The 12,600-nt window shown below is 43.9% G+C and overlaps 1 protein-coding gene across 1 annotated transcript in view; it reads right to left on the bottom strand.

Annotated features, from left to right (window-relative positions):
- Positions 1 to 12,600, bottom strand: part of LOC124620041 (cell adhesion molecule 2-like) — a gene marked incomplete at its 3' end in the record, with an annotated part of 210,558 nt that continues 197,958 nt past the window's right edge. The window contains exon 5 of the mRNA XM_047146708.1: positions 1 to 231. Coding sequence (XP_047002664.1) covers positions 1 to 231 — 231 coding nt within the window. The remainder of the gene's footprint in view (positions 232 to 12,600) is intronic.

The raw sequence follows: 12,600 nt of genomic DNA, 5'->3' as shown, positions 1-12,600 counted from the left end.
CGCGTCGTGCAGCGGAGCGCGCCGGCCGGGCCCTGCGGTGGCGGCCTCCTCGCGGCTCCTCCAGAAGACCGTGGCGACCGTGGCCAGGCACTTGAGGCGCAGGTCGCCGCCAGCGCCGCCGGGGAAGTGGCGCGGCGCCACGCGGAACCGCAGCCCCAGCACCGTCTCCACAGAGCCGTCGCCCGCGCCGCCGTCCACCACCTGCGGCCCGCGCAGCAGACGCTCGTCCTCCTGCGGGCACCAAGGCCACGGACCAGCTGACGTGGATCCCATCTGCAAGTTGCCTCAACACAAGTAATCTTGGCGCATCCATTTAAGCAGTCCTCACACGGGACCATAAACCGCTCGTGGACGAGGATTTGTTAGTGATTTATGACGTCACAGTGTAACGCCGGAAATGCATATCCTCCTATTTCCATTTATTGTACTATAAATTTTTTCCTTATTTTGTTACCTGAAGATATGACATTTCTTTGTCTTTATACAGGTTGTCCCAGCTATCTTGTCCACCTAAAATATCTCTGGAACAATAACAGCTATTGGAAAACGACTTTCACCGGTATCAATGTAGGGCTGGGGCCCATGAATGTACATATTTGGAAACATTCTAAAACGGAAGCATATGTGTTTTTTAACACAAACTTATGTTTTTTTAATGGACCTCCTATATTTTTTCTTCAGCAATCCATAGCATGACAAAGCACATACACATTGGCGTTCATTACATCGCAATATTCCCATTACACCTCGAGATATTGAGACGCGAAGTTGACGCTTGAAGCACCCGACATGTGCTGCTAGCGCACGTCCTGAGGCTCAGGCGTGAACCCCATGCTGCCCGTAATCGCGATGTGATTGGTAATCACACCTCCATACTTATCAAGAGGTCCGAAACGAATAATACGGTCTGCTGCCATCAACTCTCATAAGAACATAATGGTTTCCCTCTTGCACGTTTTACGTATCTACGTACACAATATGAACCAGTACCGATGCGTTATATGACCCATTGTGCCTGTCGCGCATGGCCTGGCTCTACCTAGTCAAGTGTCCAACGCAGTTCCCACTACTGCCACAGTTACCACTTCGCCTTGTTTTTGATTTGCGACCCATGCAAACTCCTGTGCTCCACCACCCTCCGAGCATCCCATTTGTTGTTGCTTTGGCGCGTAGTACACCGCTTGCCAGTATAGTCGTGCATCAGAGTAATCTATTGACGGCACGGAGGTAGTACACATTGTGAATAAACGTTGTGTTGTGGAACTTATACCGTACAGTATAATGTACACACATGAAGATATGGTAGAAATGCTGCTGATCTATGGAGAATGTACGTTGACGGGATATACGTTATGAGATTGCTTGTTTGTTGATAGTACTGTTAGCGAACATCATGATTATTAAGTTAATATGTCTGTTTTCTACCCTACTCCACATACCTGTACTGTACCCTGTTGTCGGTGGACGACATGCTGTTCAGGCAGAACGACTGTACAGAAGACGATTCCCTGACAAGCTATCGCCTTCGCGCCGGATGTTTGGTCGTCTCACATCTCGTCTACGTGAGACGGGAAGCTTAAATCCAAGACCTCGACATCGTCCTAGAACACGCACAGATGAACGTGCTGAAGTTGCTGTGCTCGCTACCATAGCTGTGAATCCTCAAATCAGCACACGTCAAATTGAACGTGAAGTTGGTGTGTCGAAATCAAGTGCACAGCGTATTCTTATACGTCATAAATTTCATCCTTACCATGTTCATTTACACCAGGATCTTCAAGGAAATGACTTCCGCAATAGGGTAACATTTTGTTGATGAGCTCAGCAAAAACTTCTGACTAATCCAAATTTTTTTGCAGATGTTCTCTTTACCGACGAGGCATCATTCTCCAACAAAGGAATTGTCAATATGAGGAATATGCATTATTGGTCCGCAGACAATCCAAAATGGCTCCGTCAGGTAGAGCATCAACGTCCGTGGAAAGTTAATGTTTGGTGTGCGATTACTGGAGATACCATTATCGGACCTTTTTTTATAAATGGTATCCAAAATGGCAGACAATACTCCAGATTTATACGACACAATCTTCCTGTTCTCTTGGACACCGCACCTCTGAACCGGAGAATGATCATGTGGTGTCAGCATGACGGATGCCCTGCACATATCGCCTTACGAGCACGATGACTTCTGAACCGTAAGTTCCCTGGTAGGTGGATTGGACGAGGTGGCCCAGTTAGGTGGCCTGCCCGATCTCCGGACCTTACACCGCTGGATTATTTTCATTGGGGAGCAGTGAAGGATGCTGTTTACCAACATGAACCAACAACACCAGAGAACATGAAGCAACGCATTATTGATGCTTGTACAGGCATCAAAGAGGAAGCAGTGGCACGAAGTAGAGCATCCTTCATCCGCAGAGTGACCCTATGTATGCAAGCCAATGGGCATCACTTTGAGCATGAGATGTGAACGCTATGTTTTGTATGTAGTGCTGGTATCACAGTGGAAGTTTCTACAAAGGGCCATTTTACCCAGTGATGTTAAGAAACATTTGTTTGCAACAATTTGTCATTTAACGCATTAGATAAACATAACATTGATAATTATGTGATAATAAAACTAATTGGTTAAACATGTTTACATTCATCTTCTATGTCCAACCTGAAGTTCCCAAATCAAAACATTTTTACCTAAACAACGGTAAAACTTTTAGTCCACTTGCTCGTTTCACTAAAACCATCAACATGAATTTTACTATTACGAGTGAATGATTAACTTTCACTTGCGCTAGATCTACAGTAAAGTAAAGATTTAACGTTGAACGGCATTACCTTTTTAGTAACGGATTAACGATCAGCGAAGTTAACTTTGTTACTAACGTTGCGGTACACAGATATGTTACAGAACCGCATCACCCCTAGTCCATGGGATAAATACCTGCTGGAATGTACGACGTTAATGCAGGATGGCAGCAGACCGTATTATTCGTTTCGGACCTCTTGATAAGTATGGAAGTGTGATTACACATGTCAATCACATCGCGATTACGGGCAGCATGGGGTTCACGCCTGAGCCTCAGGACGTGCGCTAGCAGCGCATGTCGGGTGTTTCAAGCGTTAACTTCGCGTCTTAATATCTCGGGATGTAATGGGAATATTGCGATGCAATCGACGCCATTGTGTATGTGCTTTGTCATGCTATGGATTGCTGAAGAAAAAATATACGAGGTCCATTTAAAAAAAAAACGTAAGTTTGTGTTAAAAAACACATATGCTTTCGTTTTAGAATGTTTCCTCCAAATATGTACATTCATGGGCCCCAGCCCTACATTGATACCGGTGAAAGTCGTTTTCCAAGAGCTGTTATTGTTCCAGAGATATTTTGGGTGGACAAGATAGCTGGGACACCCTGTATAATGTAATTGTTTTACTATTTGTATATATACAGGGTGTTACAAAAAGGTACGGCCAAACTTTCAGGAAACATTCCTCACACACAAAGAAAGAAAATATGTTATGTGGACATGTGTCCGGAAACTCTTACTTTCCATGTTAGAGCTCATTTTAGTTTCGTCAGTATGTACTGTGCTTCCTCGATTCACCGCCAGTTGGCTCAATTGAAGGAAGGTAATGTTGACTTCGGTGCTTGTGTTGACATGCGACTCATTGCTCTACAGTACTAGCATCAAGCACATCAGTACGTAGCATCAACAGGTTAGTGTTCATCACGAACGTGGTTTTGCAGTCAGTGCAATGTTTACAAATGCGGAGTTGGCAGATGCCCATTTGATGTGTGGATTAGCACGGGGCAATAGCCGTGGCGCGGTACGTTCTGTAAGTAGGCTGTTGAGGTTTAGTATCAGAAGTAGATACCAAAGTGACGAAGCAGGCTAATACCTGCGAAGAGAAAAAAAAGGAAGTAGAAACGCTTGCGACAACCACTTGCCAAGTAATTACGAGAGTGTCGGAATTAGAAAAGAAACTTGACGAAAAACAGAGCTATGTGCCAATCTGTGCACATAGTTCGGAATTGTTGACGAAAGAGGAACCGTTCGACCCCTTGAAAAAAGGCGGTATACATGCGACGGATTTCATTAAAAATTGTGAAAGAGTTTTACCCAGATCATGGACTAATGAGAGAAAAATTAATGCGGTTATTGATGTGTTGGCTGGTGATGCCAAGCGTTGGGGCTTAAACCTTAACATTACGAACCTGACTTTTGACGAGTTTAAAAATTTGTTTCTGGCTGAATACTGGTCAGAGCAAAAACAGCAAAGTGTCTGGCGCGAATTTGTCGTATCGAGGCCTTTCGATGCGAATCCGCGCGGCTCGATGAAGGAGTTTTGTGAGGGCTGGATCCGCAAGTTGGAATATTTGCGTGATCGCCGCACGGAATCCGAAATAGTCTGGGAACTCTACAAAAAGCTTCCAGATGATACAAAACGCTACGTAGAAAGCAATTACAGGACAATAAATGATTTCCTGGAAAGAGTGGAGGACGAGGACAATTGGCGCAATAATCGCGACAGTGGTAGAGGCCGTGGTAACAACAACGGGTACCACAGCAACCACAACAACGATAACCATGGGAATAATGCATACCGCAACCATGGCAGCAATAACAATAATGGTTCGGACCGTAATAACAATCGGTACAATGCAAATAATAACAGGAATGACGGAAACCAGTATCACACTAACGTGATACGGGCTTCACAGAATAGTAATAACGCCAGAGGGTGTGATCAGCCGCCTCAGCAGCATCCGGGGAGCGTATCTGCTGGGACGAGACAGGGAAACCATTAGCCGCGCCGGTGAGGGGCCGACCGGGCGTGGAGAAATTTTGGCGGCCCAATAACAGTAGAAAACCGAGGTGTCGTCGTTATGGAAATTCCGTATGGAATAATCAACGGCGGGAGAGTGTGCCAGTATTAGGAGAAAGGAGTGCGCCCACAAGTAGTAGATCAGCTGTAGACACGGCAGTAGAAAATACATTCACTGTCAGTGAGAACAATTTAAGCAGTGTTCCGGAAATCGATTATAAAGTGGCAGCTGTAACACCCACAGTGGAACTGGAGATTGAGTTTAAGAATGATTCGCAAGTGTTGAAAGAAGATCAGATGTCGGATAAAACGTCCGTCATCGAGCGAGGGGATGCAGAGAGGGATGAGGTCTGGTTAAGGCAGTTCGGTCGCTTATACGACGAACTAAGAGATTATAGGGGCCTGTACGGGAGAAGTGTTTATGGGGAGCGCGGGCAGGATTTGCCGCGTCTCGTCCCGCAGGAAGATAGTGATTGTGAAGTGATGGAAAGTTCTGGCCCTAACCGGCAGACTTTACTAGAAATAGTTGATGTTAACGGGGAGCACGAGCAAGATGCGTCGTGTTTCGTCCCGCAGGAGTTGAATGTTGAAGTAGTAACGGAAAGTTCTGGCCCTAACCGGCAGACTTTACCGAAAGTTGTAGTGGTAGAAGTAGCCGACCCATCCGACGCGAACATCCAGTTTAAACATTGCGAGAGTATTAAGGAGAAAGATTACGAAAATTTTAGTGATAGCCGGAAACGATTGGTAGAAAAGCACGTAGATTACAGCGTGTATGAGGTTAGAGCTGACGTTATACGGTCAGACGGTAGCAGTGTGGGTTGCGCAGATCCAGAGGAAGTAATTTCAGATGCTACTGGGCACATTCTTCCAGGTAGATTGGCAGATGAGATCAATCTGACCAAAGAGGAATCAACGAAGGTGACAATTAGTGAAGTGATAGCAAAGCAGCACTCAGTAGTTGACGAGTTACAGGAAAAGGTTTCGGTATTGGAGGCGAAGCTACAGACTAAGCCTCAGGACAAACGTGTTGAAATTAAAACTGTATGTGAACAGAGGCTGAAAAAGCCGCCAGATAAGCCGAATTTAGGATCAAAGCCGGATGGTTTTTTCTGGAATGACCTGGATATAGACGAGGATTTACTGTGGGAAAATAATGAAACAGTCGAGGACAAGTGTAGACAGATAGTAGTGTCTGTTAATATGCACGACCTACAACTAAACGTGTTGATTGACACCGGTGCAGAATTGAGTGCTGTATCTGGGAAAATATTTGAGTTACTGAAAGACAGACCCGGCATCGTAGTTATGCCAGTAACAGGAGTGAAAATTATCGGTGCTACTGGGAAGGCCAGTAAACCGGTCACAAAACAGATTTTTGTCAACTTCGAGATATGTGGGGCACGATTTGAGCAAGAGTTTGTCGTCGTGCCAGACTTAACTACGGAAGTAATTATCGGGTTAGATTGGCTATTAAAGTACCGTGCAGTGATTAACTGCGAAAGCAAAACTTTGACATGTATGTCACTAGATAAAACGATAGTAGTTAGCTTTGACGAGGCAGGAGACGGTGTGCATAGGCAATACCAGCCTATACACATTGTTAACTGGCCGAATGGTATTGATGTAGGTATGAATTTGAACTACTGTAATATGAGGAATCTCGGCATTGACAATAGTGTAGAAACTGAATTGGAAAGTATTGTAGACGGTATGTCAAACGTAACACACGAACAAAGACGAGGCCTGTATGAAGTGATGATGAGGAATAAGAGTGTGTTTTCAGACAAAACGGGTCTTGTGGAAGGATATAAATGCAAGTTGCATGTAATTCCGCACGAACCATTCTTCGTGAGACCGTATGCTATACCGCTGTCCAAAAAGGAAGCTGTGCAACGGGAGATAGATAAGATGATCGAGTGGGGAGTGATTGAAAGAAGTACAAGTCCATACAATAACGGTTTGGTCATTGTAGCAAAACGGGATGGTAGTGTGCGTATTGTGATTGACGCACGCACGTTGAATAGGGTCGTTCAACGTGAAACAGACAGACCAGAGAGTATGGAGGAGATTTTTCAACGTTTTCATGACGTTAAGTTCATGACTAGCCTCGATCTGACGGCTAGTTACTGGCAAATAGAACTCGAAGAAGAATCTAGGCCATACACCGCCTTCTTGTTTGCGGGCAGGTGTTATCAGTATAGAGTACTGCCGTTTGGACTTAATATATCTGTGTCCGTATTCATCAGGGCCCTAGATAAAGTGCTAGGACCGGCTTTGAGTTCAAGATTAACTGTATATGTTGACGACCTATTGTTGGCCAATGCCACTTGGCATGACCATTGTGACCTGTTAGATGAAGTTTTTAGAGCATTGCGCCGTGGCGGAATGACTCTAAAGCTAAAGAAATGCGAATTTGTGAAGCAGGAACTGAAATTTTTAGGGCATGTAATTACCACTGCTGGTATTACGAAAGACCCAGAGAAACTAGAGGCAATATGGAATTGTCCTCCACCCAAGTCTAGGAAACAGTTAAAAAGTTTTCTAGGGCTCACAGGATTTCACCGTAAATTTGTAAAAGGACAAGTGTTTAATGATGAAAATTTGAATAACCTCTTACGCAAAAATGTTCCGTTTGTGTGGACTGACGGGTGTCAGACCGCTTTCGAGAGATTAAAAGACGAGTTGTTAAGATCTAACATACTATTTCATCCTGATTTATCGCTACCCTTCCATCTGGGAACGGATTCGTCGAATTACGGGGTGGGGGTAGAACTGTTCCAAGAAGTTGGTAAAGGAGAGGATAAGGAACACCGGACGATAGCGTTCGCGAGTCGAACATTATCAAAAAGTGAGCGAAACTACACGATTTCTGAGAAAGAGTGTCTCGCTATCGTGTGGGGATTCAAGAAGTACAAGGGTTACCTATGGGACCGTAAGGTGATTATTCATACGGACCATAAGGCGCTCACTTATCTGAAGGATTGTAAACTACTTCACGAAAGACTGACTAGGTGGTCGCTGTATTTACAGCAATTTAACTATGACATCTGTTACGTAAAAGGGACCGACAATTGCGTAGCGGATGCGCTGTCGCGGTTGCCCGAGTCTAATCAAGGTCTATTGAAAGATGAGGCAGATGGAGTGGTCAAATTGTACTATTTTAAAGAAGGTGAGGGACGTAAATTAATAATGAACATCTGTAAGAATCTACGTCGTCATCAGAACGAGGATGGTTGTTTAAATATGGTGAAAACCCGATATGACGAAAGGAGTCCAGAAGGAGAGAAATTAAGGAAGTATTACAAGATATACGATCATATCTTGTACATACGTAAGGGTGAAGATAGTAATATTTGGCGGGTATGCTGGCCCACCAAATTCGTCACGGAAATAATAGACTACTACCATTTGGCGTATGGTCACTGTGGACCGAAGAAATGTACGGAAAAGCTGTGTGAAGTAGTCCATTTTAACAACATGTTAAAACGCGTTACTGACAGAGTGAAAACTTGCGATTTATGTCAGAAGGTGAAGGTTACCAACTGTACGAGTCGTGGTCCTATGCAAAGTATAAGGCCTAACGACACCTTTGAATTACTGTGCGTGGACTTGTACGGACCTTTGCCCAAGTCATCAGGAAACTTTGCCTACATTTTAGTAGTGCTAGAAGCTTTTTCCAAGTTCATCAAGCTATACCCGATTAGAAAAGCTACAGCCAAAGCGGTCTATAGCAAGCTTGTGAACGATTATTTTGTTCATATTGGTAAGCCCAAGGCGATTCTATCAGACAATGGGGCACAATTTACTTCTAAGTTGTGGAATGAAGGCATGGAAAGTAATGGGGTCGAGGTGATCCATATTTCAGCTTATTGTCCGGCTGGGAATCCCGCTGAGAGGTATATTTCTAAATTGCGTGGATTCAAGTAGCTTTTGAAATGATTGTTGAGGTAGTCCAAGACTAACCTTATTTTACTGAATGTCGATGTGCTTCAGAAAGAAAGCTCACTATTAACTTCAGTCACTAAATTAACTTTCGATTTTCCAGTTTTATTAATTCTTTTGCTAAATTAAGTCAGAGTGTAGCGAAATTTATTACTTCTGACAAACTTTCAGTTTTCACACTACACGTGTCAACCTTCAGTTGCCACGCTTCTAGTGCTAATTATATGTGTAATTACCTTTCTTTTTCAGTTACTATAGTAATTGTCCTTAGGACTGGCGACCGTAATTTCCCCCAAATCTCAAATATCAAATTACCGCTAGTTAATTGTTAACGTAACGGCCGCACATTTACTTTCTTCATTAACTTTACCCCTTTTCAAAATTAATTTCCACCAGTTTCATTTGCATTTTTCCTTTCATTTAGATGTAACCCTTTCCTCCCTCTTTAGCGACAAATTAACTTCGGTGACGATTTCTTTTCCCAAATTTCCATTAGGTACACGCGGTTTAATTTTTCACTGTCATTAAGGTCGATAAGTGAGGGGGGAGGTTACAAACCAATTGTTTCCGTACCAAGTACAGCGTGTGCAGGCACTATCAGCAGCTGATTGACCTCCACGGGTACACTTCTGCAAATGGTTCATCCAACAATGTGTCAATCCTTATTTCAGTCAAATGTTCTCTTTCCGGATGAGGCTTCATTCCAACGTCATCAAATTGTAAATTTTCACAATCAACATGTGTGGGCTGACGAGAATCCGCACGCAATTGTGCAATCACGTCATCAACACAGATTTTCCGTGAACGTTTGGGCAGGCATTGTTGGTGATGTCTTGATTGGGCCCCATGTTCTTCCACCTACGCTCAATGGAGCACGTTATCATTATTTCATACGGGATACTCTACCTGTGCTGCTAGAACATGTGCCTTTACAAGTACGACACAACCTGTGGTTCATGCACGATGGAGCTCCTGCACATTTCAGTCGAAGTGTTCGTACGGTTCTCACCAACAGATTCGATGACCGATGGATTGGTAGAGGCGGACCAATTCCATGGCCTCCACGCTCTCCTGACCTCAACCCTCTTGACTTTCATTTACGGGGGCATTTGAAAGCTCGTGTCTACGCAACCCCGGTACCAAATGTAAAGATTCTTCGTGCCCGTATTGTGGATGGCTGTGATACAATACGCCATTCTCCAGGGCTGCATCAGCGCATCAGGGATTCCATGCGACGGAGGGTGGATGCATGTATCCTCGCTAACGGAGGACATTTTGAACATTTCCTGTAACAAAGTGTTTGAAGTCACGCTGGTCCGTTCTGTTGCTGTGTCTTTCCATTCCATGATTAATGTGATTTGAAGAGAAGTAATAAAGTGACCTCTAACATGGAAAGTAAGCGTTTCCGGACACATGTCGTCATAACATATATTCTTTCTTTGTGTGTGAGGAATGTTTCCTGAAAGTTTGGCCGTACCTTTTTGTAACACCATATATATGCATTTATGTCGATGTATAATTGGTTTGTTTTGTAAATATTATTTGTATTTTTATGCTGGGTCTTGCCTAGGGGAAACTATGCTGTCGAGCAATTACATCTGTAGGTCGTGTGGAGAACCGAAGTGTTTAGGATCTTGGGTAGTGTTAACTCTGCCGCATGGAGAGCGGGCAGAGGGGAGTCTGGCTGGAGTAGTGCAGTGGGGCAGGTGTGTTGTGTGACGCTCCCGCGAGTTGCCGCGCTTCCGGGGTTTGGCAGCATGTAATTGCTCTCGACTTGCTATGATAGTTTCTGACACAGTGTCGCGGACGGGAAGCATTAGCTGGCGCACATCAAGAGCCCGTTTCGCCTGGTGACCGTGTCGAGAAGAAGGCGCGCCAACATCCAGCTTCTGCAACAGCGACGGCCGACAATGAGTGACTGTCGCCACCTCCTCGATCGACGGCTTCAAACCTTCAATCAACCAACAAGGAAGACTTAAAGCACGTAAAGTTTCAGAACTGTATGGCAGACCTCAGCTTTTCAAATTGTTCCATTTGCCTCGCAAAATTACAGCAACTTAGCATGAACCTTTGTTGCTCATTGTTCCAATTGCACTGCCAAGCAGGGTCCCTTCCTTTTCCGAAATGAGCCCGAGGGTCGTTGAAATTCAAACGCCAGCATCATTCGATTTCACTACTTTAATTTCAAAGTTCAGCTGGCTACAATATTTAGATTGCACAAGCACAAATTAAGAGTGCGAGTTTTGTTACCGTATTTTAGTTACCTGTGACTGCAGCTCATCTTGGTACGTACTAAATTTTACTATTGTTAATTGTTCAGAATCATTTAATTTTAGTTCAAAGTTAATTCTCTTATTTCTAAATTGCGTGGATTCAAGTAGCTTTTGAAATGATTGTTGAGGTAGTCCAAGACTAACCTTATGTTACTGAATGTCGATGTGCTTCAGAAAGAAAGCTCACTATTAACTTCAGTCACTAAATTAACTTTCGATTTTCCAGTTTTATTAATTCTTTTGCTAAATTAAGTCAGAGTGTAGCGAAATTTATTACTTCTGACAAACTTTCAGTTTTCACACTACACGTGTCAACCTTCAGTTGCCACGCTTCTAGTGCTAATTATATGTGTAATTACCTTTCTTTTTCAGTTACTATAGTAATTGTCCTTAGGACTGGCGACCGTAATTTCCCCCAAATCTCAAATATCAAATTACCGCTAGTTAATTGTTAACGTAACGGCCGCACATTTACTTTCTTCATTAACTTTACCCCTTTTCAAAATTAATTTCCACCAGTTTCATTTGCATTTTTCCTTTCATTTAGATGTAACTCTTTCCTCCCTCTTTAGCGACAAATTAACTTCGGTGACGATTTCTTTTCCCAAATTTCCATTAGGTACACGCGGTTTAATTTTTCACTGTCATTAAGGTCGATAAGTGAGGGGGGAGGTTACAAACCGATTGTTTCCGTACCAAGTACAGCGTGTGCAGGCACTATCAGCAGCTGATTGACCTCCACGGGTACACTTCTGCAAATGGTTCATCCAACAATGTGTCAATCCTTATTTCAGTCAAATGTTCTCTTTCCGGATGAGGCTTCATTCCAACGTCATCAAATTGTAAATTTTCACAATCAACATGTGTGGGCTGACGAGAATCCGCACGCAATTGTGCAATCACGTCATCAACACAGATTTTCCGTGAACGTTTGGGCAGGCATTGTTGGTGATGTCTTGATTGGGCCCCATGTTCTTCCACCTACGCTCAATGGAGCACGTTATCATTATTTCATACGGGATACTCTACCTGTGCTGCTAGAACATGTGCCTTTACAAGTACGACACAACCTGTGGTTCATGCACGATGGAGCTCCTGCACATTTCAGTCGAAGTGTTCGTACGGTTCTCACCAACAGATTCGATGACCGATGGATTGGTAGAGGCGGACCAATTCCATGGCCTCCACGCTCTCCTGACCTCAACCCTCTTGACTTTCATTTACGGGGGCGTTTGAAAGCTCGTGTCTACGCAACCCCGGTACCAAATGTAAAGATTCTTCGTGCCCGTATTGTGGATGGCTGTGATACAATACGCCATTCTCCAGGGCTGCATCAGCGCATCAGGGATTCCATGCGACGGAGGGTGGATGCATGTATCCTCACTAACGGAGGACATTTTGAACATTTCCTGTAACAAAGTGTTTGAAGTCACGCTGGTCCGTTCTGTTGCTGTGTCTTTCCATTCCATGATTAATGTGATTTGAAGAGAAGTAATAAAGTGAGCTCTAACATGGAAAGTAAGCGTTTCCGGACACATGTCGTCATAACATATATTCT

Source organism: Schistocerca americana, chromosome 6 (assembly GCF_021461395.2).
Source record: "Schistocerca americana isolate TAMUIC-IGC-003095 chromosome 6, iqSchAmer2.1, whole genome shotgun sequence".
NCBI classification, from domain to species: domain Eukaryota; kingdom Metazoa; phylum Arthropoda; class Insecta; order Orthoptera; family Acrididae; genus Schistocerca; species Schistocerca americana.
The sequence above is the reverse complement of the archived record's forward strand: the minus strand, read 5'-3'. Positions and strand labels throughout refer to the sequence as shown.